General features: G+C 49.7%; 1 protein-coding gene across 1 annotated transcript; it reads right to left on the bottom strand.

The window, feature by feature from the left end:
- Window positions 1-1,131: 1,131 nt before the first annotated feature.
- LOC132772377 (zinc finger protein 160-like) lies at window positions 1,132-22,097 on the bottom strand. The gene is made up of 2 exons (XM_060771385.2): window positions 20,342-22,097; window positions 1,132-5,712 (listed from the first exon to the last, which is right to left on the bottom strand). The coding sequence occupies exon 2, from the start codon at window positions 5,497-5,499 to the stop codon at window positions 3,790-3,792; it is 1,710 nt and encodes a 569-aa protein (XP_060627368.2). The 5' UTR covers window positions 5,500-5,712; window positions 20,342-22,097; the 3' UTR covers window positions 1,132-3,789.
- Between the last annotated feature and the right edge of the window lie 1,108 nt (window positions 22,098-23,205).

The following is a 23,205-nucleotide window of genomic DNA, read 5'->3' as shown; positions in this document are numbered from 1 at the left end:
GCAAGGACCTCCTGCTTCCGTCCCATATGGAGAGCAAGGGATGCTGGGAAGGGAGAAGAAGCCCTTTGCTGGTCTTGTAACACCTGCCATGTGCCCCCCTTTTCTTGGGTGGAACCCTGCCCCACTCTCCAGCCCCTTTCTCTCTCTAAGGTTCCCATGCCCAGATCTCTTTCCTTCCACCAAATAACTGAGTCCATCCTTTCCCTCTTTCAAGGGGTCCCCCCCCCCACGCCTCCATCTCTCTCCTTTAGGTTACGGACTATCTTCCTGACCCCCAAGTGAGGCAGAGAAAGGGTCCAAAGGGCAGGAAAAGAGGCTGCACTGAGATTTCAGAAAAAAGAAGAGCTCTTTCCCAGGGGAAGAACAAGATTCTGTTGGAGTCTCCTTCCTTCCTTCTGGAGAGTCCAAAAGAGGTTGTATGGTCACCTGTGGAGAGGGCTTGGATGGTGCCTTGCAGGGGCTGAACTGGATGGCCCCTGGGGTCTCTTTTGCATCCTTCCAGGCCAAGACCAGGTTTGCATAGCCCTTCCTTTGGGCGGTCTTCCAAGAGCAGGGCCTCCCCAGATGATCTTAAACTCTGTGATGGTTCCTAGTATAGGAACGTGATTAAGAAAAATAAATTTCCAGTTATTACAAGTCCCAGAATCCCTGTCTATTGAGAGAGCTTTGCTTGCCAACAGCTGCAGCTGATAGGAAAAAATAATTGCCTGTGTTCCACACAAGCAGATCTACTCCCTTACTCCCACGAATTCTTTCTGCCTTGGATAATCAACTTGCAGATTGCAGCCCAGGGTCACACATTCAACAAGATCATAAACATACTGTGATGTTAGAAACAGAACAACCAATCAGAAGTTGCTTACGTGTTGTTTTTACAAGTTTGATATAAAAACATTGTTAAGTACGCCACAAAGGGGCGAATGGTCTTTGTTCTTTGACCAGGATGGTCAAGAGGCTATTCATCTCATGTTGATCAACTTGAAATAAAGCCTTGTTGGAAAACCTCATCGGAATCTCATTTCCTCCCTTGCCTTCTGGGATTGTCACCATAAATTCCCAGTCTCTAACACTAGAAGACAGGCTCCTCTCTCCTCCCCTGCCCCCCCCCACCCCAGGAGGAGACCTCTCCCATCAAAAGCCTCCTTTGAGGCCCTTCTCTCAACCCTCCCCGCAAAGCCCCCTTCAAGACCACCCTCTCTCCCTCCTCCCCAGTGGTTTCTGGGGGCAGGAAACGGAGAGGAACATATCTATCTGAACGTATCTCGGCCTATCAGCCCACCAGGACCCTAAGATCTTCGGGAGAGGCCCTACTCTCTATCCCACCTGCTTCACAGGTGCGGCTGGCGGGAACGAGAGACAGGGCCTTTTCTGTGGTGGCCCCGCGGCTTTGGAATGCCCTCCCTGTAGAGATAAGATCAGCCTCCTCGCTGATGGTTTTTCGAAAAAAACTGAAGACATGGATGTTTGAACAGGCATTCGGCTAATCCGATGCGACGAAGTTTTCGATCAAGGACTGGCAATCACAGACAACGAAATTGGATTATGATTTTAATTATGAGATGCTTTGGTCTGTATTGGTGGCCCAATACTGTGTATTGTATATGTACTTGTGTTTTATATTTTTAATCTGAATATTGTTGTTTTTAAATGCTGTAAACCGCAATGAGTCGCCGATTTAGGCTGAGATATTAGCGGTATACAAGTGTACTAATAAATAAATAAATAAATAAATAGACACAGAGCGAGGTCAGGAGGAGGAAGGCCTTCTTCTCCCCATGGATGAGGTTTCCTTCTGTGCCTTTCCCTGGGCCCTTCCACACAGCCATAGAACCCAGAAGATCAAGGCACAAAATCCCACAACTGGGATAGCTGAGTTCACACTGCCAGATATTCCAGTTCAAAGCAGATAATGTGGGATTAATTCAGCTGTGTTTGAACCCCCAAAATGGGATAAAGGCTGATGATATTCAGACCCAGCTCTGCTCACCTCTTCTTTCCCTCTTCACGAGAGAGCCAGCACATTCCTGCCATTCCTTTGGCCTTTGGGACCCTCAGGGAGGGAGGGATGGGGGTCCCACCCCATGAGGCCCCCTCCCTCTCTCCTGGGGCCTGAGCTGCTGAGGCTTCATACCCAAAATGGAAGCCTCTTTGACACGACATCTGCAACAGGCTCCGCTCTTCTCCGCCTCACGTCCAACTGGGAGTCCTCGCTGGAGAACAGGTCTCTCCCCCTCCCCAGAGGTTTTTCAGGTATCGCAGAATCTGGGCTTCCTTCCCAAGCAGACCGCCCTCCCTCTGCCCCTTCCTTCCCCCCTTTCCTTAGAATCATAGAATCAAAGAGTTGAAAGAGACCTCGTGGGCCATCATCCTGTCCAACCCCATTCTGCCAAGAAGCAGGAATATTGCATTCAAAGCACCCCTGACAGATGGCCATCCAGCCTCTGCTTAAAACCCTCCAAAGAAGGAGCCTCCACCACACTCCACAAGGGGCAGAGAGTTCCACTGCTGAACGGCTCTCACAGTCAGGAAGTTTTTCATAGAATCCTAGAGTGGGAAGAGACCTCCTGGGCCATCATCCAGTCCAACCCCATTCTGCCAAGAAGCAGGAATATTGCATTCAAATCACCCCTGACAAATGGCCATCCAGCCTCTGCTTAAAAGCTTCCAAAGAAGGAGCCTCCACCACATTCCCTCCGGGGCAGAGAGTTCCACTGCTGAACGGCTCTCACTGTCAGGAAGTTCTTCCTCATGTTCAGATGGAATCTCCTCTCTTGTAGTTTGAAGCCATGGATCCCTTGCGTCCTAGTCTGCAAGGAAGCAGAAAACAAGCTTGCTCCCTCCTCCTCCCTGTGGCTTCCTCTCACATATTTATACATGGCTCTCATCATATCTCCTCTCAGCCTTGTGGCTGGATATGTTCTCACCAGGCTCTATGTCACGAGCTGCATCACACTCCAGGGACATTTGAGTATGGAAACACACCACAATTTCAGAGAACAACTGATCTCCGTTTCCTCCCTTCGTCCACCTGGAATGCGGAGTTTCCTTCCTCCCAAAGGCCAGGACGCCACTCATGAGGCCAGAGTCCCCCCTCGTCCCCTCCGATGAGAAGAGAGGTCTCATCTTGTCAGGAAAGAGTGAATTTAAATCCCAATGTTTCTTGACAGTGACCAATTTTTTCTCCTAAATCGACAGCATGAGTTCCTTGGTATCTGCTACTTTGCAGATCTTCATCTGTCCGTTCACTTGACTTGGGATATCTTCTTCCTTCCATCTCTGAGGATATAGGATTCTTGCTGCAAGTATCACATATTTTCGCAATCTTTTGAATTTTCTTTCTAGAAGACCATCCAGCATTAAGAAACATATTCCTTCCGTGCATGTAGAGGTTTCTCCCCAGTGTGATTCCTGTGGTGTGAATATAGACTTCCACTTTCACTGGAGCTTTGTCATCACTCCAGGCATTTATAGGCTTTATCCCCAGTGTGAGTCCTCTGGTGTCTCTTTAGATCTCCACTCCGAGTGAAGCCCTGTCCGCACTCCTGGCATTTATAGGCTTTATCCCCAGTGTGAGTCCTTTGATGTGAACATAGATTTCCAATTTGAGCAAAGCTCTGTCCACACTCTTGGCATTTATAGTGTTTCTCCTCAGTGTGAATCCTGTGGTGTGAACATAGATTTGCACTAGAACTGTAGTCTTTCTACACTGCAGGCATTTATAAGGTTTCCCCCAATTTGCATCCTTTGATGTATATGTAGATTGGGTTTCTGAGTGAAGCTCTCTCCCCACTAAGGGCATGAATAGGGTTCTGCTCCAGTGTGAGTCCTTTCATGTGAATGTATACTTCCACTATGAGCAAAGCTCTCTCCACACTCCTGGAATTTACACGGTTTGTCCCCAGTGTGAGTTCTTTGATGTCTATGTAGATTTCCAATCTGAGCGAAGGTCTGTCCACACTCTGGGCATTTATAGGGTTTCTCCCCAGTGTGAGTCCTCTGATGTTTCTTTAGATCTCCACTCCCAATGAAACTCTGTCCACACTCTGGGCATTTATAGGGTTTCTCCCCAGTGTGAGTCCTCTGGTGACTCAGTAGATCTCCACTCTCAGTGAAACTCTGTCCGCACTGCAGGCATTTATAGGGTCTCTCCCCAGTGTGAGTCCTTTGATGTCTACGTAGTTTTGCAGTCACAGTGAAGCTCTTTCCACACTCCAGGCATTCAAAGGGTTTCTCCCCAGTGTGAGTCATTTGATGTGAATGTAGAGATCCTTTCTTACTGAAGCTCTGTCCACACTCCAGGCATTTATAGGGTTTCTCCCCAGTGTGAGTCCTTTCATGTGAACGTAGAGTTGAAACTTGAGCGAAGCTCTGTCCACACTCTAGGCATTTATAGGGTTTCTCCCCAGTGTGAGTTCTTTGATGTTTACGCAAATTTCCAATCTGAGCAAAGCTCTTTTCACACTCTGGGCATTTATAGGGTTTCTCCCCAGTGTGTGTCCTCTGATGTCTCTTTAGATCTCCACTCCCTGTGAAGCTTTGTCCGCATTCCAGACATGTATAGGGTTTCTCCCCAGTGTGAGTCTTCTGATGTCTCTGTAGATCTCCACTCTCAGTGAAGCCCTGTCCGCATTCCAGGCATTTATAGGGTTTCTCCCCAACGTGAGTCCATTGATGTCTACGTAGTTTTGCAGTCTGAGTGAAGCTCTGTCCACACTCCAGGCATTCAAAGGGTTTCTCCCCAGTGTGAGTCCTTTGATGTGAACGTAGAGTTGAAATCTGAGCGAAGCTCTGTCCACACTCCTGGCATTTATAGGGTTTTTCTCCAGTGTGAGTTCTTTGATGTTTACGTAGACTTCCAATCTGAGCGAAGCTCTGTCCACACGTCAGGCATTTGTAGGGTTTCTCCCCAGTGTGAGTCCTCTGGTGTCTCTTTAGATCTCCACTCCCAGTGAAGCTCTGTCCACATTCCAGGCATATATAGGGTTTCTCTCCAGTGTGAGTCCTTTTATGTGAACGTAGATTTCCACTCCTAGTAAAGCTCTGTCCACATTCTAGGCATTTAAAGGGTTTGTCCCCAGTGTGAGTCCTTTGATGCAAAAGTAGACTTGTACTCTTAGCGAAACTGTGTCCACACTCCAGGCAAATATAGGGTTTCTCTCCAGCATGAATCGATTGGTGATTATACAGACCTGAACTATGAGTGAAGCTCATTCCGCACTCTGGGCATTTAAAGGGTTTCTCTCCAGTGTGAATCCTTTGATGATTATACAGAGTTGAAGTATGACTGAAGCACATTCCGCACTCTGGGCATTTATAGGGTTTCTCTCCAGTGTGAGTCCTTTGATGTTTACGTAAGTGTCCACTCTCAGTAAAGCTCTGTCCACATTCCTGGCATTTATAGGGTTTCTCCCCACTGTGAATCCTTTGATGTGAGCGTAGACTTCCACCCTGAGTGAAGCTCTTTCCACACTCAAGACATGTATGGGGTTTCTTCTCCATGTTGACAGTTATGTATAGAATTATTGCAATCTGAACACTTGAGTCTTCCCTTTTTCTTTCTGATCACAAGTGAGTTCCACAAGATCAGCACCTCGAGAGGGTTTCTTCGTCTTCCGATGGGATTTCTTTCATTATTGCACTTTGGTTTCCAAACTCCACTAGATAAGTGTTTTCTTCTCATGCCGGAGGTGACTTCATGGGGTCTTCATTTCCCTGTTCGAGAAAGAAGCAGAAAATTAAAAAAAAAAGCTGCAAACCTCCTTTATTTCCAATACTATCCTCTTTTCCTTTCATGGCTCATGCTGCAAATGGGAATACCAAGAACTGGTGGTGGGAAGGGTCTCACGTTCAGACACAGAAACAAGCAATGGGGATCACAGATTTATAAACACGAAGGGATGGATTCAGAAGGAAAGAAGAAAAGATGGGAGGATGAAAAGAATGAAGGATGTATGGAAGGAAAAAGGGACCATTGTTGGCTTGTTGGTCCCTTTTTTTGGTGAAAGAAACATAAGGCAGACACTCAGAAAGACCATAGATGATGTGAATAATTGGTTTCCATGAATTAACAGGGCCAGAGGTTTGGCACAGCTGGTAAATCATCAGCAATTATAAGATCTATCAACCAAAAGGTTGCAAGTTCAAAGCCCCCGGTTGGCGTGAGCTGTCAACTGTCAGTCATAGAATCATAGAATCAAAGAGTTGGAAGAGACCTCATGGGCCATCCAGTCCAACCCCATTCTGCCAAGAAGCAGGAATATTGCATTCAAATCGCCCCTGACAGATGGCCATCCAGCCTCTGCTTAAAAGCTTCCAAAGAAGGAGCCTCCACCACACTCCGGGGCAGAGAGTTCCACTGCTGAACGGCTCTCACAGTCAGGAAGTTCTTCCTCAGGTTCAGATGGAATCTCCTCTCTTGTAGTTTGAAGCCATTGTTCCATTGCGTCCTAGTCTCCAGGGAAGCTAAAAATGATCAAGGGTCTGGAGAACAAGCCCTATGAGGAGCGGCTTAGGGAACTGGGCATGTTTAGCCTGAAGAAGAGAAGGCTGAGAGGAGATATGATAGCCATGTATAAATATGTGAGAGGAAGCCACAGGGAGGAGGGAGCAAGCTTGTTTTCTGCTTCCTTGGAGACTAGGACGCAATGGAACAATGGCTTCAAACTACAAGAGAGGAGATTCCATCTGAACATTAGGAGGAACTTCCTGACTGTGAGAGCCGTTCAGCAGTGGAACTCTCTGCCCCGGAGTGTGGTGGAGGCTCCTTCTTTGGAAGCTTTTAAGCAGAGGCTGGATGGCCATTTGTCAGGGGTGATTTGAATGCAATATTCCTGCTTCTTGGCAGGGGGTTGGACTGGATGGCCCATGAGGTCTCTTCCAACTCTATGATTCTATGATTCTATGATTCTATGATTCTATGAAGCAGAAAACAAGCTTGCTCCCTCCTCCTCCCTGTGGCTTCCTCTCACATATTTATACATGGCTATCATGTCTCCTCTCAGCCTTCTCTTCTTCAGGCTAAACATGCCCAGCTCCTTAAGCCGCTCCTCATAGGGCTTGTTCTCCAGACCCTTGATCATTTTAGTCGCCCTCCTCTGGACACAGTATTCCAGCTTAGAGTCAATATCTCTCTTGAATTGTGGTGCTCAGAATTGGACACAATATTCCAGGTGTGGTCTAACCAAAGCAGAATAGAGCATGGGTAGCATTACTTCCTTAGATCTAGACACTATGCTCCTATTGATGCAGTCCTAGCTCATTGTTTACCTAAGCAATTCGAAATCAGCTTTAGCTGTGATTAGATTAATTAGGTACCACTAAAAGTGGGGGAGGGTTTTTACGACGCCGTAAAGAAGGAAGATCAGAGAATGGTGGGTGACCAAAAGGAAGGAGGAAGTCCTGACGGCTCTTCATCATAGAGGACGGAGCCACAGCACCCCCGGGACTCAAGCCCAACCTTCCATGAGAGGAAGCCACAGGGAGGAGGGAGCAAGCTTGTTTTCTGCTTCCTTGGAGACTAGGACGCAATGGAACAATGGCTTCAAACTACAAGAGAGGAGATTCCATCTGAACATTAGGAAGAACTTCCTGACTGTGAAAGAGAGCCGTTCAGCAGTGGAACTCTCTGCCCCGGAGAGTGGTGGAGGCTCCTTCTTTGGAAGCTTTTAAGCAGAGGCTGGATGGCCATCTGTCAGGGGTGCTTTGAATGCAATATTCCTGCTTCTTGGCAGAATGGGGTTGGACTGGATGGCCCATGGGGTCTCTTCCAACTCTTGGATTCTATGATTCTATTCTATGATTCCTGTTCTGTTCTGTCTGTCCGTGTATTGTCTGTACAAAGCGGCATTGAATGTTTGCCGTGTATGTGTACTGTGATCCACCCTGAGTCCCCTTCGGGGTGTGAAGGGTGTTATATAAATAAAGTGTTATTATTATTATTATTTCTTAAATATTAAGAGACACAATACTCCTTTATTGATTATTTCAGAACTCCAGCAGCAGCCCACCAGAAATCCAGCACCCACCACAATGTATTCAGAAAACTCACACAGTTCTAGCCTCTTGGGCATGGCACACAATTGCTGCTTGACCTACTGAGTCAGCTGAACAAGAGATAATGACAAACAATAAGGTTTTTCTTCAGACATATACTTATTTATTTATTTATTTTTCAAACCTATATGCCGCCACTCCCCTACGGCTCGGTCCTGCAAGGACTTAGCTTAACACCCCTCCTTGTGTTAATAAAAACCTTCATAAATCAAACTCAAAAATTCCTAATTCTTCCAGGACCTGGTTGTGTTTTTGCACTCCTAGTGGCTTGGTCAAAATATCTGCAAGGTTCTCGGTAGTACTACAATAGGTCAGTGAGGATGACCCAAACAACTACCGTCCGGTCAGCCTCACGTCGATACCGGGCAAGATTCTGGAAAAGATTGTGAAGGAAGCGGTCTGCAAACACTTAGAAACAAATGCAGTCATCGCTAATAGTCAACATGGATTTATCAAAAACAAGTCATGCCAGACTCATCTGATCTCTTTCTTCGATAGAGCTACAAGCTGGGTAGATGCACACGGGGAATGCCGTGGATGTAGCGTACCTGGATTTCAGGAAGGCCTTCGACAAGGTCCCCCATGACCTTCTGGCAAGGAAACTAGTCCAATGTGGGTGAGGGAAAACTACGGTGAGGTGGATCTGGGATTGGTTAAGCGGACAAACCCAGAGGGTGATTCTCCCCAAGGCTTCCTCCTCTTCATCCTGGAAAGAAGTGACAAGTGGAGTGCCACAAACAGGGTTCCGTCCTGGGCCCGGTCCTGTTCAACATCTTTATTAATGACTTAGATGAAGGGTTAGAAGGCATGATCATCAAGTTTGCAGACGGGACCAAATGGGGAGGGAGAGCCAAGACTCCAGAGGACAGGAGCAGAATTCAAAACGATCTTGACAGATTAGAGAGATGATGGGCCAAAACTAACAAAATGAAGTTCAACAGGGACAAATGCAAGATACTCCACTTTGGCAAAAAAAATGAAATGCAAAGAGACAGAACGGGGGATGATGAGGCCTGGTTTGAGAGCAGTACGTGTGAAAAAGATCTTGGAGTCCTCATGAGGAGGAAGTTAAACATGAGTCAGGAATGTGATGTGGCAGCAAAAAAAGCCAATGGGATTTTGGCCTGCACCAAGAGGAGCCTAGTGTCTAGATCTAGGGAAGTCATGCTATGGCTCTATTCTGCTCTGGTTAGACCATTTTACCTGGAATATTGTGTCCAATTCTGGGCACCACAATTCAAGAGAGATATTGACAAGCTGGAATATTGTGTCCAGAGGAGGGCGACTAAAATGATCAAGGGTCTGGAGAACAAGCCCTATGAGGAGCGGCTTAAGGAGCTGGGAGGGGATATGATAGGGGATATGATAGCCATGTATAAATATGTGAGAGGAAGCCACAGGGAGGAGGAGGGAGCAAGCTTCCTTTCTGCTTCCCTGGAGACTAGGACGCGGAACAATGGCTTCAAACTACACGAAAGGAGATTCCATCTGAACATGAGGAAGAACTTCCTGACTGTGAGAGCCGTTCAGCAGTGGAACTCTCTGCCCCGGAGGGAGTGTGGTGGAGGCTCCTTCTTTGGAAGCTTTTGAACAGAGGCTGGATGGCCATCTGTCGGGGGTGGTTTGAATGCAATATTCCTGCTTCTTGGCAGAATGGGGTTGGGGTGGATGATGGCCCAGGAGGTCTCTTCCAACTCTAGGATTCTAGGATTCTATGAATCAAAGAGCATTCCGAACTCCACCAAAGATGGAATTGAACCAAACTTGGCACACAGAACTCCCATGACCAACAGAAAATACTGGAAAGGTGTCCTTTGGTTTTGGAGTTGTAGTTCACCTACATCCAGAGATCACTGTGAACTCAAAGCTTGGCACAAATACTCAATATGTCCAAATGTGAACACTGGTGGAGTTTGGGGAAAATAGACCTTGACATTTGACAGTTGTAATTGTTGGGATGTATAGTTCATCTGAGAGTACCTTGGACTGCAAGAAGATCCAACCAGTCCATCCTCCAGGAAAGAAAGCCCGACTACTCACTGGAGGGAAGGAGACTAGAGACAAAGCTCAAGTCCTTTGGCCACATCATGAGGAGACAGGAAAGCCTAGAGAAAGGAATGATGCTCATTGGGAAAGTGGAAGGCAAAAGGAAGAGGGGCCCACCAAGGGCAAAATGGATGGATGGCATCCTTGAAGTGACTAGACTGACCTTGAAGGAGCTGGGGTTGGTGACGGCCGACAGGGAGCTCTGGCGTGGGATGGTCCATGAGGTCACGAAGAGTTGGGGATGACTGAATGAATGAACAACAAGAACAACAGCTGCAGTAATTTATAGTTCACCTACAATCAAAGAGCATTCTGAACTCCACACACGATGGAATTGGGCAAACTTCCCACACAGAACCCCATGACCAACAGAAAATACAGTGTTTTCTGATGGTCTTTGGTGACCCTCCAACACCCCCTTTGTGACTCCCCCCCCCCCAGGGGTCCCGACCCCCAGGTTGAGAAACGCTGATATAAAGACAAAGGCAGGTTGAATGAATGAGATATTAGTTTCACACTGAGTGGTGTCGGAAGTCATGGGTGGGAGTGAGTGTGGTGGAGTGATGTATTTGTATTGTGCACATTTGATGGGCAGCCCTAAGCTCTCTATGTGGGGCTGCCCTTGAAGACGGCCCGGAAGCTCCAGCTAGTCCAGCGCGCGGCAGCCATGTTACTAACAGGAGCGGGACGCAGGGAGCACACAACGCCCTTGTTGTTCCAGCTCCACTGGCTGCCGATCTGCTACCGGGCCCAATTTAAGGTGCTGGTGTTATCCTACAAAGCCCTAAACGGTTCCGGCCCAAAATACCTGTCTGACCGCATCTCGGCCTATGAGCCCACGAGGACCTTGAGGTCTGGGGAGGCCCTTCTCTCGATCCCGCCTGCCTCACAGGCACGCCTGGCGGGGACGAGGGAGAGGGCCTTCTCGGTGGTGGCTCCTCGGCTGTGGAACACCCTCCCTGTAGACATCAGACAGGCGCCCTCCCTTATGACATTCCACAAGAGACTAAAGACGTGGTTGTTTGAGAAGGCGTTTGACTAAGTGCTACAACAAATTGGCAATGATGAGTGGAACGGAATATGGATAACGAGATTTGGATTGTGATTCTATGATGAGATGTCGCGAATGATTTAGAGTAATGGTATTATTAATAGTGATGTTGTTATTGTTGTTTATGATATTGCTTTCATTGTAAATTGTCTTTTTATATGTTGTACACCGCCGTGAGTCGCCCTAGGGCTGAGAACAGCGGTCAACAAATGCAGTAAATAAATAAATAAATAAATGTATTTCCTTTGTTTTCTTCTACATTCTGCATATCAACTTTACACAATAAAATTTACATTAATAAATAAACGAAAGGAAGTTTCCTTGCGAGACGGCATTCTTACCGAACCTATCCCACGAAGGAATGGAAGCAGAGTTGGAACAAATGCAAAGGGGAAAAACCAAGGTCAATGCAACATTCGACACTCGGGCCACAAAAACAGAGGCAGGCAGGAGTGCAGAAGTCCAGGATGGAGGGCACTTGGCCGAGCCCAAAGGGTCTCGAAGCAGGACACAATATTGTGGCCAAAATTAACACGATGTGCTAAAGGTGGTGATTCCGCTCTGGCTCAAAGGGAAGGCATCAAGTTCCCTGCAACCACTACAGGCCCCTCTCTGACCTTGGGAGCCCACTGGCAGGGGTTTCCTTGGGGGTCGCCTGCCAGCTGGACTGAGAGGGTCACCGGGGTCATGCCAGGCTGGTTTCCTAAGAAGCACATTGTACAATGTATTGTTGAAGGCTTTCATGGCCGGAATCACTGGGTTGTTGTAGGTTTTTTCGGGCTATATGGCCATGGTCGAGAGCAGGGGTCCTCAAACTTTTTAAACCGGGGGCCAGTTGACTGTCCCTCAGACCGTTGGAGGGCCGGACTATAGTTTAAAAAAAATCAATTAAAAAATCCCTCTGCACATGTCACATATCTTATTTTGCTGTGTGGAAGGGTTCTTTCTCGCCCTCTTGAGGCAGTAATTCCAGGAGCAGAGAATGGGAAATCTTCCTCTTTCTAGTCTGAACAAAATCTGGCTACCAGTATTTAAAAAACTCTAAAATTATAACTGTAAATAAAGAACAACACTCAAACACAGGGGAACTCCAGACAAGAAACAACCAGGGCCAGCTAATCACCTCTCCCTAAAAACTGTCAGACTATGAAATGGTCATCAAGGTGGCCAACTGAAACATTCATACCTACCTCCAACAGACAAGAGTTCTTTCTCCCACCCTGGATCTCCCACAATTTTCCTAGTTAAAGGTTTTCCTCTGGCATGAAGTCCAGTCGTGTCCGACTCTGGGGTGTGGTGCTCATCTGCATTTCTAAGCCGAAGAGCCGGCGTTGTCCATAGACACCTCCAAGGTCATGTGGCCGGCATGACTGCATGGAGTGCCGGGGCAGCCTCCCTTGGCTGGTTCACACTGTCCATCGGGCCTGACGGATAGCGTGAGCCAGCCAACGGAGGGGCACTGTGGGCGGGGGGGGGGGGGCGCTCCTCCTCCGCGGGCCGGATAAGTGCCCTTGGCGGGCCGGAAGTGGCCCGCGGGCCGTAGTTTGGGGACCCCTGGTCTAGAGGCAGAAGTACCTCTGAGGATGCTTGCCATAGATGCAGGCGAAACGTCAGGAGAGAATGCCTCTAGACCAGTGTTTCTCAACCTGGGGGTCGGGACCCCTGGAGGGGTCGCGAGGGGATGTCAGAGGAGTCGCCAAAGGCCATCAGAAAACACAGTATTTTCTGTTGGACATGAGGGTTCTGTGCAGGAAGTTTGGCCCAATTCATTGGTGTGGTTCAGAATGTTGTTTGATTGTAGGTGAACGATACATCCCAGCAACTACAACTTCCAAATGACAAGGCCTCCCCCCTCCCCCCCCCCCCCCCAAGCTTCACCAGTGTTCACATTTGGGCATACTGAGTATCCGTGCCAAGTTTGGTCCAGCTCCATCATTTGAATTCACAGTGCTTTTTGGATATAGGTGAACTACAACTCCAAAACTCACGGTCAATGCCCACAAAATCCTTCCAGTATTTTCTGTTGGTCACAGGAGTTCTGTGTGCCAAGTTTGGTTCAATTCCATTGTTGGTGGAGTTCAGAATGCTCTTTGATTGTTAAACATGAGCCAACAATGTGATGTGGCGGCAAAAAAAGCCAATGGGGTGTTGGCCTGCATCAAGAGGAGCCTAGTGTCTAGATCTAAGGAAGTAATGCTACCCATGCTCTATTCCGCTTTGGTTAGACCACACCTGGAATATTGTGTCCAATTCTGGGCACCACAATTCAAGAGAGAGATTGATTCTAAGCTGGAATGTGTCCAGAGGAGGGCGACTAAAATGATCCAGGGTCTGGAGAACAAGCCCAATGAGGAGCGGCTTAAGGAGCTGGGCATGTTTAGCCTGAAGAAGAGAAGGCTGAGAGGAGATAGGATAGCCATGTATAAATATGTGAGAGGAAGCCACAGGGAGGAGGAGGGAGCAAGCTTGTTTTCTGCTTCCCTGGAGACTAGGACGCAATGGAACAATGGCTTCAAACTACAAGAGAGGAGATTCCATCTGAACATTAGGAAGAACTTCCTGACTGTGAGAGCCGTTCAGCAGTGGAACTCTCTGCCCCGGAGTGTGGTGGAGGCTCCTTCTTTGGAAGCTTTTAAGCAGAGGCTGGATGGCCATCTGTCAGGGGTGCTTTGAATGCAATATTCCTGCTTCTTGGCAGAATGGGGTTGGACTGGATGATGGCCCAGGAGGTCTCCTCCAACTCTAGGATTCTATGATTCTATGATTCTTGCGACCGTCCCCTTTGACCCCTGGCATTGCCAGACTGGGCACAGAAGGCCAAAGGTGCCTGGCCTCACGCAGAAGAAGAGGCACTGGAGCAGGCCAGAGAGACTTGCAGGATGCATGCAGAGCGAAAAGGAGGAGCAAATGGGGATTGGAAACCTCTCTGATCTGCCTACAAAAAATGTAAACCCAAGGCCCCTGAATATATTTCTCCTTTTTCAGTCCAAAGTGCAACTGCAACTCTTCAAAACAGTATACATTACTCCAGATGAAACAGGATTTCTGTCAGGTAGGACATTGGCAGATTCCATAAGAAGAGCACAAAATATAACAGCTGAGCGAAGAGCCAGTCCTTTGGGGGGAGGGGGTCCTCCTTCCCTCCTTTGCCCTCCCCTCATCCAAGAGTCTCCTTTAATGACAGATAAATGATGATAACGACAATTATAATAATGTAACTCTGTAAATTGCAAGACTGGACTTTTGCACGCATACCTTTGGGCTTCATTGACCCTTGCGACCATCCCCTTTGACCCTGGCATTGTCAGATTGGGCACAGAAGGTCAAAGGAGCCTGGACAGAAAGACTTGCAGGACACTCACGGAGGGAAAAGGAGGAGTAAAGGGGGATTTGAACACTCTGCAATCTGTAATGATGATGATGATGATGATGATGATGATGATGATTATTTGAACCCAACAAGATGAGTCCACAGCAAACACTCTGCTGGATGTTGTATTGGATCACACACATTTTATTATTGTTGTTGTTGTTGTTCATTCGTTCAGTCGTCTCCGACTCTTCGTGACCTCATGGGCCAGCCCACGCCAGAGCTCCCTGTCGACCGTTACCACCCCCAGGGTCTCCTTCAAGGTCAGTCCAGTCCCTTCAAGGATGCCATCCATCCATCTTGCCCTTGGTCGGCCCCTCTTCCTTTTGCCTTCCACTTTCCCCAGCATCATTCCCTTCTCTAGGCTTTCCTGTCTCCTCATGATGTGGCCTTCAATGGACTTCTACTTTCCCTCTAGTCTCCTTCCCTCCAGTGAGCTTCAGCCGGGCTTTCTTTCCTGGAGGATGGACTGGTTGGATCTTCTCGCAGTCCAAGGCGCTCTCAGCACTTTCCTCCAACACCACAGCTCAAAAGCATCGATCTTCCTTCGCTCAGCCTTCCCTGAGGTCCAGCTCTCACATCCGTAGGTGACTACAGGGAATTTTATTATTATTATTATTATTATTATTATTATTATTATTATTATTATTATTACCCTGCCTCCATCTCCGTGAAGGGACTTGGGTCGGCTTACATATGGCACAAAGTGCCTAAAACAACACATGAAATAAACACACAGTACAATAAAAAAGGAAAACCTTTAGCATATACAACAACAATTTAAACTCAGAACAGCACCCAATAAACCCATGGTGGCAACTGTCCTAATACATGGCCAACTGTACACAAGAACAAGGGAATGAGATCCTGCAAATTGTAGCTCAGGAAGAAGGGCATGGGATGAAAGTGCGCACCACTGGGGCTAGTTTGCATTCTCAAAGGCTTGTCTGAACATCCAAGTCTCCAAATCCCTCTGGAAGGAAGACAGTGCGGGGGGGGGGGGGGGGCTGCCTAATTGTATAGTTGTAGCTAAAAAGGCATCCTGGTATGTCAGATTTTTTGTGGCCAAAAGTGTCATAAGTTCTGTAATGCGGAGTTGCACCTTCCCATAAACTACCAACTGATAGAGATCAACACGGATAAGAGCTGAACTATTGGATTCCCACCTGCACCAAAAAAGCTTGCAGTGCTGTGTTGACCCCTCTGGGTGAAGGGGAGCAGGTCACTCTCCGAAATGTTCAGGCCAAGCTCTAAGGAAACATCATGCAAAACGCCCAGAGAAACCCGCCTCCCCTTGTGCTTTTTCAGGAGGCCCTGGGGACCCTTTCCTTTCCATAGGGAGAGCAAGGCATGCTGGGAGAGGAGAAGAGGTCGTCTGCAAGGAAGAGGACCTTGTGGCACCTGCCTCTTTGCCCCCTTTCTCTGGGTGGAACCCTGCCCCAGCCTCCTCTCTCTCCAAGGCCCCCTTCCTCAGTTCTCTTCCCTTTCCACCAAACAGCCCAGCCCGCCCCCTCTCTTTCTCCTTTGACCCCAAGCCCACCTCCACCTCTGGCAGCCTCCCTCTTTCCTCCCCACAGCAGCCCTGGGAGGCGGAGGAAGGGTCCAAAGGGCAGGGGAAAAGGCTCCATCTATATTTCAGAAGGAAGAAGAGCTCCTTCCCAGGGGAAGTGATGGCGAGCGCATCTAACAGCCCAGCCTTTACATTGGTATGAACTGCAGCAGGGAGTTCCGCAGTTCCTGGGCCAAGCTTTTGAGGCCAACAGATGAAATGCGCCCCTGCCGCTAGCTCCAAGACCAGGAATGCCTGCAAACTCCGCTAACTTCCCCTCTCCCTTTACTTTGTATCTTTCCCTAATAAAGTGCTTATAACTTGAAACTTTCTATCTCTCCGCATGCTACCTTTGTATCCCTTCTTGGCTCAAACTCCAAAACACCTCAGCAAACCCCTTTTTTGGGCTCCGGAGGGCCGTGAGCCCGCGGGGGGCGCCTCCAGGCGCCCCCCGGACCCCGGATCTGCGTCCAATCAGGCCGTGGATACGGAAACCGCCATTACAAACCTCGCTATCCACGAAAACACTTAACATGGCGGATCGCCGCCGTTCCAATTTTATATTTTTCTATGACTAATTCTAAGCCTAACTGCCATCTCCCTTTTCTTTGTTTTGGGCTGCTCCTCCCGAGGAAAATTAGCTTTGTTTTGAGTATTTCTGTCTTGCAGAGAAACAGCTGATTGCCAGTTGGCTGGGTTTTCCCCTTCTCCGCGGCAGTGCCCGCTCCACGTTGATTCTGGCCGCCTGAGACCTGCGGCAGCCGGCCGCAGGAGCCCCGGGGAGGGGGCCAGTTGGGTCCCGGGTCTCGGCTGGGAGATGCAGTTTTCTAGAGGACATTGCCCCATTCTTCACTAGTTGTGAACTCTTTGCGGACCTTTTGCCCTCACTGATTGACTTGATACCCTATGAACTTCCTCCACGGACTCTGAACCAGGCCCCTTGGGGGAAACAGCCTCTGCCTATGTGTGTGTGTGCGCCCTTGCCAAGAAGATCACTCTTTGAACAGAAATGAATTGCTTTTATCAACTGTCATCGTCTCTAATAAACTCTGCCGGGTTGGGAAGGGGGCCCCTTTATGAAATATATGGAGAATGTATATGATATGTATAATATGGAATCTATGAGATGCACCCTTGCCCTTTTTCCCTACTTTTCCCTTCTAAACTTTACCCTACTAAGAAAGGATGTGACCTGAGGCTCCAGCTAAGGAAATCCAATTTCCTCAGAAAAACCCCATTTATATTGACATAATGCATGGATCAGGGTTGACAATTGTCTCAAGGGTTGTTCTCAGAGTCAGACAAACAACCCAGGGATGGGTCAACCGAAACCCGGAAAACGGACTGATTGAATCAATCATGGTATTTGTGTAAGCTCCTTTGTGATTAAGGATCCCCTTGTCTGCAGAGTTTGAGATCCGAATACCATCAATAGCCCCTTTTTCATGTCTATACACATCTGCAATCAGAAATCAGGAAATCCTTTGTTTCCCCCGTCTGCCACCCTGCCGTGTAAGAACAAAGGCTCTCAATCAGCTGGCGGACGCCTCCCAGGCGCTCCGCCCCCCTCTGAGCTGTCAAACCACGTCCCGCCTCCTGGCCGCTGATTGGACCATCTTCGGAGGCGCTCTAAGGGCCCTGATTGGCCCCCTGGAGGCAACAGCGCCCGGCGATTGGAGGGGAGGCGGGACCAGCGGCCAAGCCTCCTCCCAGCTGTTCCAGAGCCAGCCAATCAGGGCGGAGAAAACTGACAGAAGGCGGGCGGGAGTTTCAAACCAGGTTTTCTTTGTTTTACTTGTATAAATATGCCTGAAAATCACTGTACTGTATGCTTATGGTGGAATTATCCCTGTAACGCATCCTTTTCAGCTGAATTGCAGAATAAACGCCTCGGTCCCTGATACCTCTTCAGCCTGGTGAGATTGATTCTTAACCTTTTTGCGTCTTTTTGGATTGGCACTCGCTGGCTGCTCATCAAGGCCAAGGACCTTCTTCTCGGTCCTCAGGGATCTCTCCCGCTGGGAAGACCCGCCAAAAGAGCTCGATATCAGAAGAACAAGATCCTGCTGCCTGGGAGCTTGGTGGAGTCTCCTTCCTTCTGAAATCTAGGTGCAGCTCGAATGGCCATCTGTGGGGAGGGCTTGTATGGTGCCTTGCAGGAGCCAAATTGGATGGCCCTTGGAGTCTCTTGCCTCTCTCGTGTTTCCAGGCAAAGACCGGGTTGGCAGCCCTTCTTCCTTTGTGTGGGCTTCCTCTTCCCCTTCCCTCCCTCCTTGGACTGCAGCCAGGCCCCTCCCTCCTTCCTTCCCCTGGCCCCACCCCAGGAGGAGACCTCTCCCCATCAAAGCCTCCTTCGGGGCCCCTCCCTCTCCCTTCTCCAAGGCCCCCTTCACGGCCTCCCTCCCTCCTTCCTCAGTGGGTTTCTGGGGGCAGGAAATGGGGAGGAATATAGGTCAGGAGGAGGAGGAGGAAGGCTTCTTCTATCCATGGGGGGGGGGGAGGCGTTTCCTTCTGTGCCTTTGGACTGTGTTGGACTGGATGGCCCATGAGGTCTCTTCCAACTCTTTGATTCTATGATTCCAACTGGATTCCCAAATTGGGATAAAGGCGGAGAAGGGGTGAGGAGGGGGGGGCATATTCATGTTGTAAATAAACAAATAACTATTCAGAACCAGGTCTGCTCATCCTGGGCCCGCCCTCGTCCTTAATAATAATAATAATGATAATAATAATAATAATAATACTTTATTTATATTCTGCTCTATCTCTCTCCCCAAAGGGACTCAGGGCGGATTCCAGACATAAAAGGCAAACCTTCAATGCAAGAAGGCTAGTCAATAATCAATAAACAAACAAGCTGGGCATGTTTAGCCTGAAGAAGAGAAGGCTGAGAGGAGATATGATGAGGGCCATGTATAATAAATATGTGACAGGAGGCCACAGGGAGGAGGGAGCAAGAGAGGAGATTCCATCTGAACACGAGGAAGAACTTCCTGGCTGTGAGAGCCGTTCAGCAGTGGAACTCTCTGCCCGGGAGTGTGGTGGAGGCTCCCTCTTTGTAGGCTTTTAAACAGAGGCTGGATGGCCATCTGTCAGGGGTGGTTTGAATGCAATATTCCTGCTTCTTGGCAGAATGGGGTTGGACTGGAGGATGGCCCAGGAGGTCTCTTCCAACTCTCGGATTCTAGGATTCTATGTTCAGCAGTGGAACTCTCTGCCCCAGAGGGAGTGTGGTGTAGGCTCCTTCTTTGGAGGCTTTTGAACAGAGGCTGGACGGCCATCTGTCGGGGGTGCTTTGAATGCAACATTCCTGCTTCTTGGCAGAATGGGGTTGGACTGGAGGATGGCCCAGGAGGTCTCTTCCAACTCTCGGATTCTAGGATTCTATGTTCAGCAGTGGAACTCTCTGCCCCAGAGGGAGTGTGGTGTAGGCTCCTTCTTTGGAGGCTTTTGAACAGAGGCTGGACGGCCATCTGTCGGGGGTGCTTTGAATGCAACATTCCTGCTTCTTGGAAGAATGGGGTTGGACTGGAGGATGGCCCAGGAGGTGTCTCTTCCAACTCTAGGATTCTAGGATTCTATGTTCAGCAGTGGAACTCTCTGCCCCAGAGGGAGTGTGGTGTAGGCTCCTTCTTTGGAGGCTTTTGAACAGAGGCTGGACGGCCATCTGTCGGGGGTGCTTTGAATGCAACATTCCTGCTTCTTGGCAGAATGGGGTTGGACTGGAGGATGGCCCAGGAGGTCTCTTCCAACTCTCGGATTCTAGGATTCTATGTTCAGCAGTGGAACTCTCTGCCCCAGAGGGAGTGTGGTGTAGGCTCCTTCTTTGGAGGCTTTTGAACAGAGGCTGGACGGCCATCTGTCGGGGGTGCTTTGAATGCAACATTCCTGCTTCTTGGAAGAATGGGGTTGGACTGGAGGATGGCCCAGGAGGTGTCTCTTCCAACTCTAGGATTCTAGGATTCTATGTTCAGCAGTGGAACTCTCTGCCCCAGAGGGAGTGTGGTGTAGGCTCCTTCTTTGGAGGCTTTTGAACAGAGGCTGGACGGCCATCTGTCGGGGGTGCTTTGAATGCAACATTCCTGCTTCTTGGCAGAATGGGGTTGGGGTGGATGATGATGGCCCAGGAGGTCTCTTCCCACTCTAGGATTCTAGGATTCTATGACGGAAGGGAAGCGCCTCGGGCCCAGAAAGAGGGAGGCCGCCCCCCAAAGAAAGGCGAATGCGGTGGGAAGGGGGAGCCAGGCCCCAACACTCCCCCCGACACCCTTACCTTCTCCCCTCACGCCGCCATTCAGGCATTGTTTTGGTCGCCGCCGCCTACTCCTCCGGAAGTGAGCTCAGAGGCAAGCGCGTCGCACGAGCCTTTCCCCGCCTCTCTAGGAAGCAGCAGAGGCCCTCTCGGTGGACTTCCGCCCGGCCCAAACACGGCGGACGGGGGCAGGCGCCCTCAAGAGAGGCGGCGGAGATTCGCGTCAGGAAGGGAGGAGGAGGAGAGAGGAGAGAGGGGGCGGGCGGGCCTTCCTTCCTTCCCGAGACGGCAATCCCTTGGGCCGAGGCTTCTGGGAGAGGAAGGCCCACCTCAGCCTAGATTGCCAGGCCTCCATATTCCATAGGAGGAATTCTTCAGGCATGTTTAGCCTGAAGAAGAGAGAGAAGGCTGAGAGGAGGAGACATGATGAGGGCCATGTATACATATGTGAGAGGAAGCCACAGGGAGGAGGAGAGAGCAAGCTTCCTTTCTGCTTCCCTGGAGACTAGGACGCAAGGGAACAATGGCTTCAAACTACAAGAGAGGAGATCCCACCTGAACATTAGGAAGAACTTCCTGACTGTGAGAGCCGTTCAGCAGTGGAACTCTCTGCCTTCCCCGGAGGGAGTGTGGTGTAGGCTCCTTCTTTGGAAGCTTTTAAGCAGAGGCTGAATGGCCATGTGTCAGGGGTGCTTTGAATGCAATATTCCTGCTTCTTGGCAGAATGGGGTTGGACTGGATGATGGCCCAGGAGGTCTCTTCCCAGTCTAGGATTCTATGTGGGCACCAGGGTCCCAGAGCCAGACAACGACCAGGCTTAGTGTCGAGGCGAAACCCTGACCTGATAGAATGACAGTGAATGTGTGTGGCTGAGGGGAGGGGAGGGGGTTCCCTAGACCACCAAGGAGCGAGGCCAGGCTGCCCGACAGGCACTGAGTAGCAAGGGATTCCTGGAGGTCATCCAACCCAGGCAGAGAGCCTCCCAGCCTCTGCTCACCAACCCCCAGGGAAGGAAGGAAGGAGGCTCTACCAGACGCCTGTTCCAGCTCTTCTCCCCAGAAAGCCTTCCCTGGGCTCTCTGCACCCGTGGCTCCTTGCATCCCAGTCTCCAGAGCAGCTCCAAGCCTTCCTCCTCCTCCTGGGCTGCGCCTTGGAGCAGTGGTTCTCCACCTGTGGGCCCCTCCCCAGATGTTTTGGCTTCACAGAAATCCTAACAGTTGGTAAACTGGATGGGATTTCTGGGGGTTGCAGGCCAAAACACCTGGGGAGGAAACCACAGGTGGAGAACCACTGCCTTAGAGGGTTTCCTCGTGGCCATTTCCCTTTGCTTTGGCCCTGTGGGGGGTGGCCCTTCTCTGGGCCCCTCCCTCCTTGTCCCTCTCCTTCCTTCCTTCTTTCCTGGAGGTTGTGGCCAAGGACTGGACCCAGGGTGTGCTTCCAAAGGAGAGAAGAAATTGGGGCCGTGGGCATTCCCAGGCATGCCACCTGGGATCCATCGCGTTGCCCTTCTCTGCTGCTGCATCACACTCCCGGCTCACCTTCCGCTTGGGGCCCACGAAGACTCCTTGCTCCTTTTCGCAGGGATGGTGTCCCCCACCCTATATCTGTAGGCCCCCAAAGGAAGACAGACCAATGCATGGAAAGAAGGTGGGCACATTCAGACTGCCCTGGTTCAGGGCTATGGAACCCTGGGAGATATCTGACAATTCTACGGTGTCCCGGCACCAGCCCTCTTGGAAAGGGAAAGCTCATGGTCTTGTGGAACCACATCTCCCAGGGGTCCATGGCACTGAACCAGGGCAGTCTGAATGTGCCCACCATGTTTCAGTGCATCAGTGTGTCTTCCTTTGGGGGCCTGCAGATATAGGGTGGGGGACACAGGCTTGGAAACCACCCCAGCGAAAAGGAGCGAGGGTCCTTTCCAAGCCTGTGTCCCCCATCCTATATCTGTAGGCCCCCAAAGGAAGACACACAGATGCACGGAAAGAAGGCGGGCGCATTCAGACTGCCCTGGTTCAGTGCCATGGAACCCTGGGAGATATGGAACCCTGGGAGATATTCTATGGTGTCCCGGCACCAACCCTCTTGGAAAGGGAAAGCTCAAGTCCTTGTGGAACCACATCTCCCAGGGTTCTATGTGCCTGCCTTGTTTCAGTGCATCGGTCTGTCTTCCTTTGGGGGCCTGCAGATATAGGATATAGGACTGGTTCAGGGCTATGGAACCCTGGGAGATGTGGTTCCTTTTCCAAGAGGACTGGTGCCAGGACACCATAGAATTGTGACACACACACACACACATGGTGAGAATAGGGTGCTACTGTTTTTGTGGATGTGGTGTGATCCCAAGTCAGCTGCGATCCGTGACAGCCCTGTTGCAGAATTAATGCAGCTTCATACCACTTGAATGTCCCCAGGCTCAATGGGTGAGACACCCCAGAAATAGAGAGATTTCTCACCTTGGAAGCCGCTCAGGGAACGAGGGAAAGCCACCTGGAACCCAGACTCCCCATGGGATGGACGAGGCTCCTTCCGAGCCCACCCCATTACAATTCAAACCACAATTAAACATAAATCATAATTAAAATAATACATCAACAAGCATTAAAACAATAAAACAGTCTCGTCACTTCATCACCCTGAACCCCAGTTCATCGCTCGACCCCTTGTCTAAAGATGCTGCTTCTGGCTCAACCGTCTGACCTTGGAGATCTTCACTGTCTGAGCCAATTTCCTTTTCCAGAATCATCAACTCTTTGAACTTGGCCTGAATCTTCATCACCCTGAGCCCCAGGAAATCCCACAATCCCTTCTGATTCATCTGTGAACCCATCAGCCCTGGCTGAACTATAACAAGAGAAACCTAAGCTAACCCCTTCAATACAGTG

The sequence above is a fragment of the Anolis sagrei genome, chromosome 3, assembly GCF_037176765.1.
Source record: "Anolis sagrei isolate rAnoSag1 chromosome 3, rAnoSag1.mat, whole genome shotgun sequence".
Taxonomy (NCBI): Eukaryota; Metazoa; Chordata; class Lepidosauria; order Squamata; family Dactyloidae; genus Anolis; species Anolis sagrei.
This window is presented reverse-complemented; position numbering and strand designations above follow the sequence as displayed.

What these genes read in the sequence shown, in the direction of transcription:
- LOC132772377 (XM_060771385.2), bottom strand. Translation starts at nt 5,499, where the DNA reads ATGGAGAAGAAACCCCATACATGTCTTGAGTGTGGAAAGAGCTTCACT.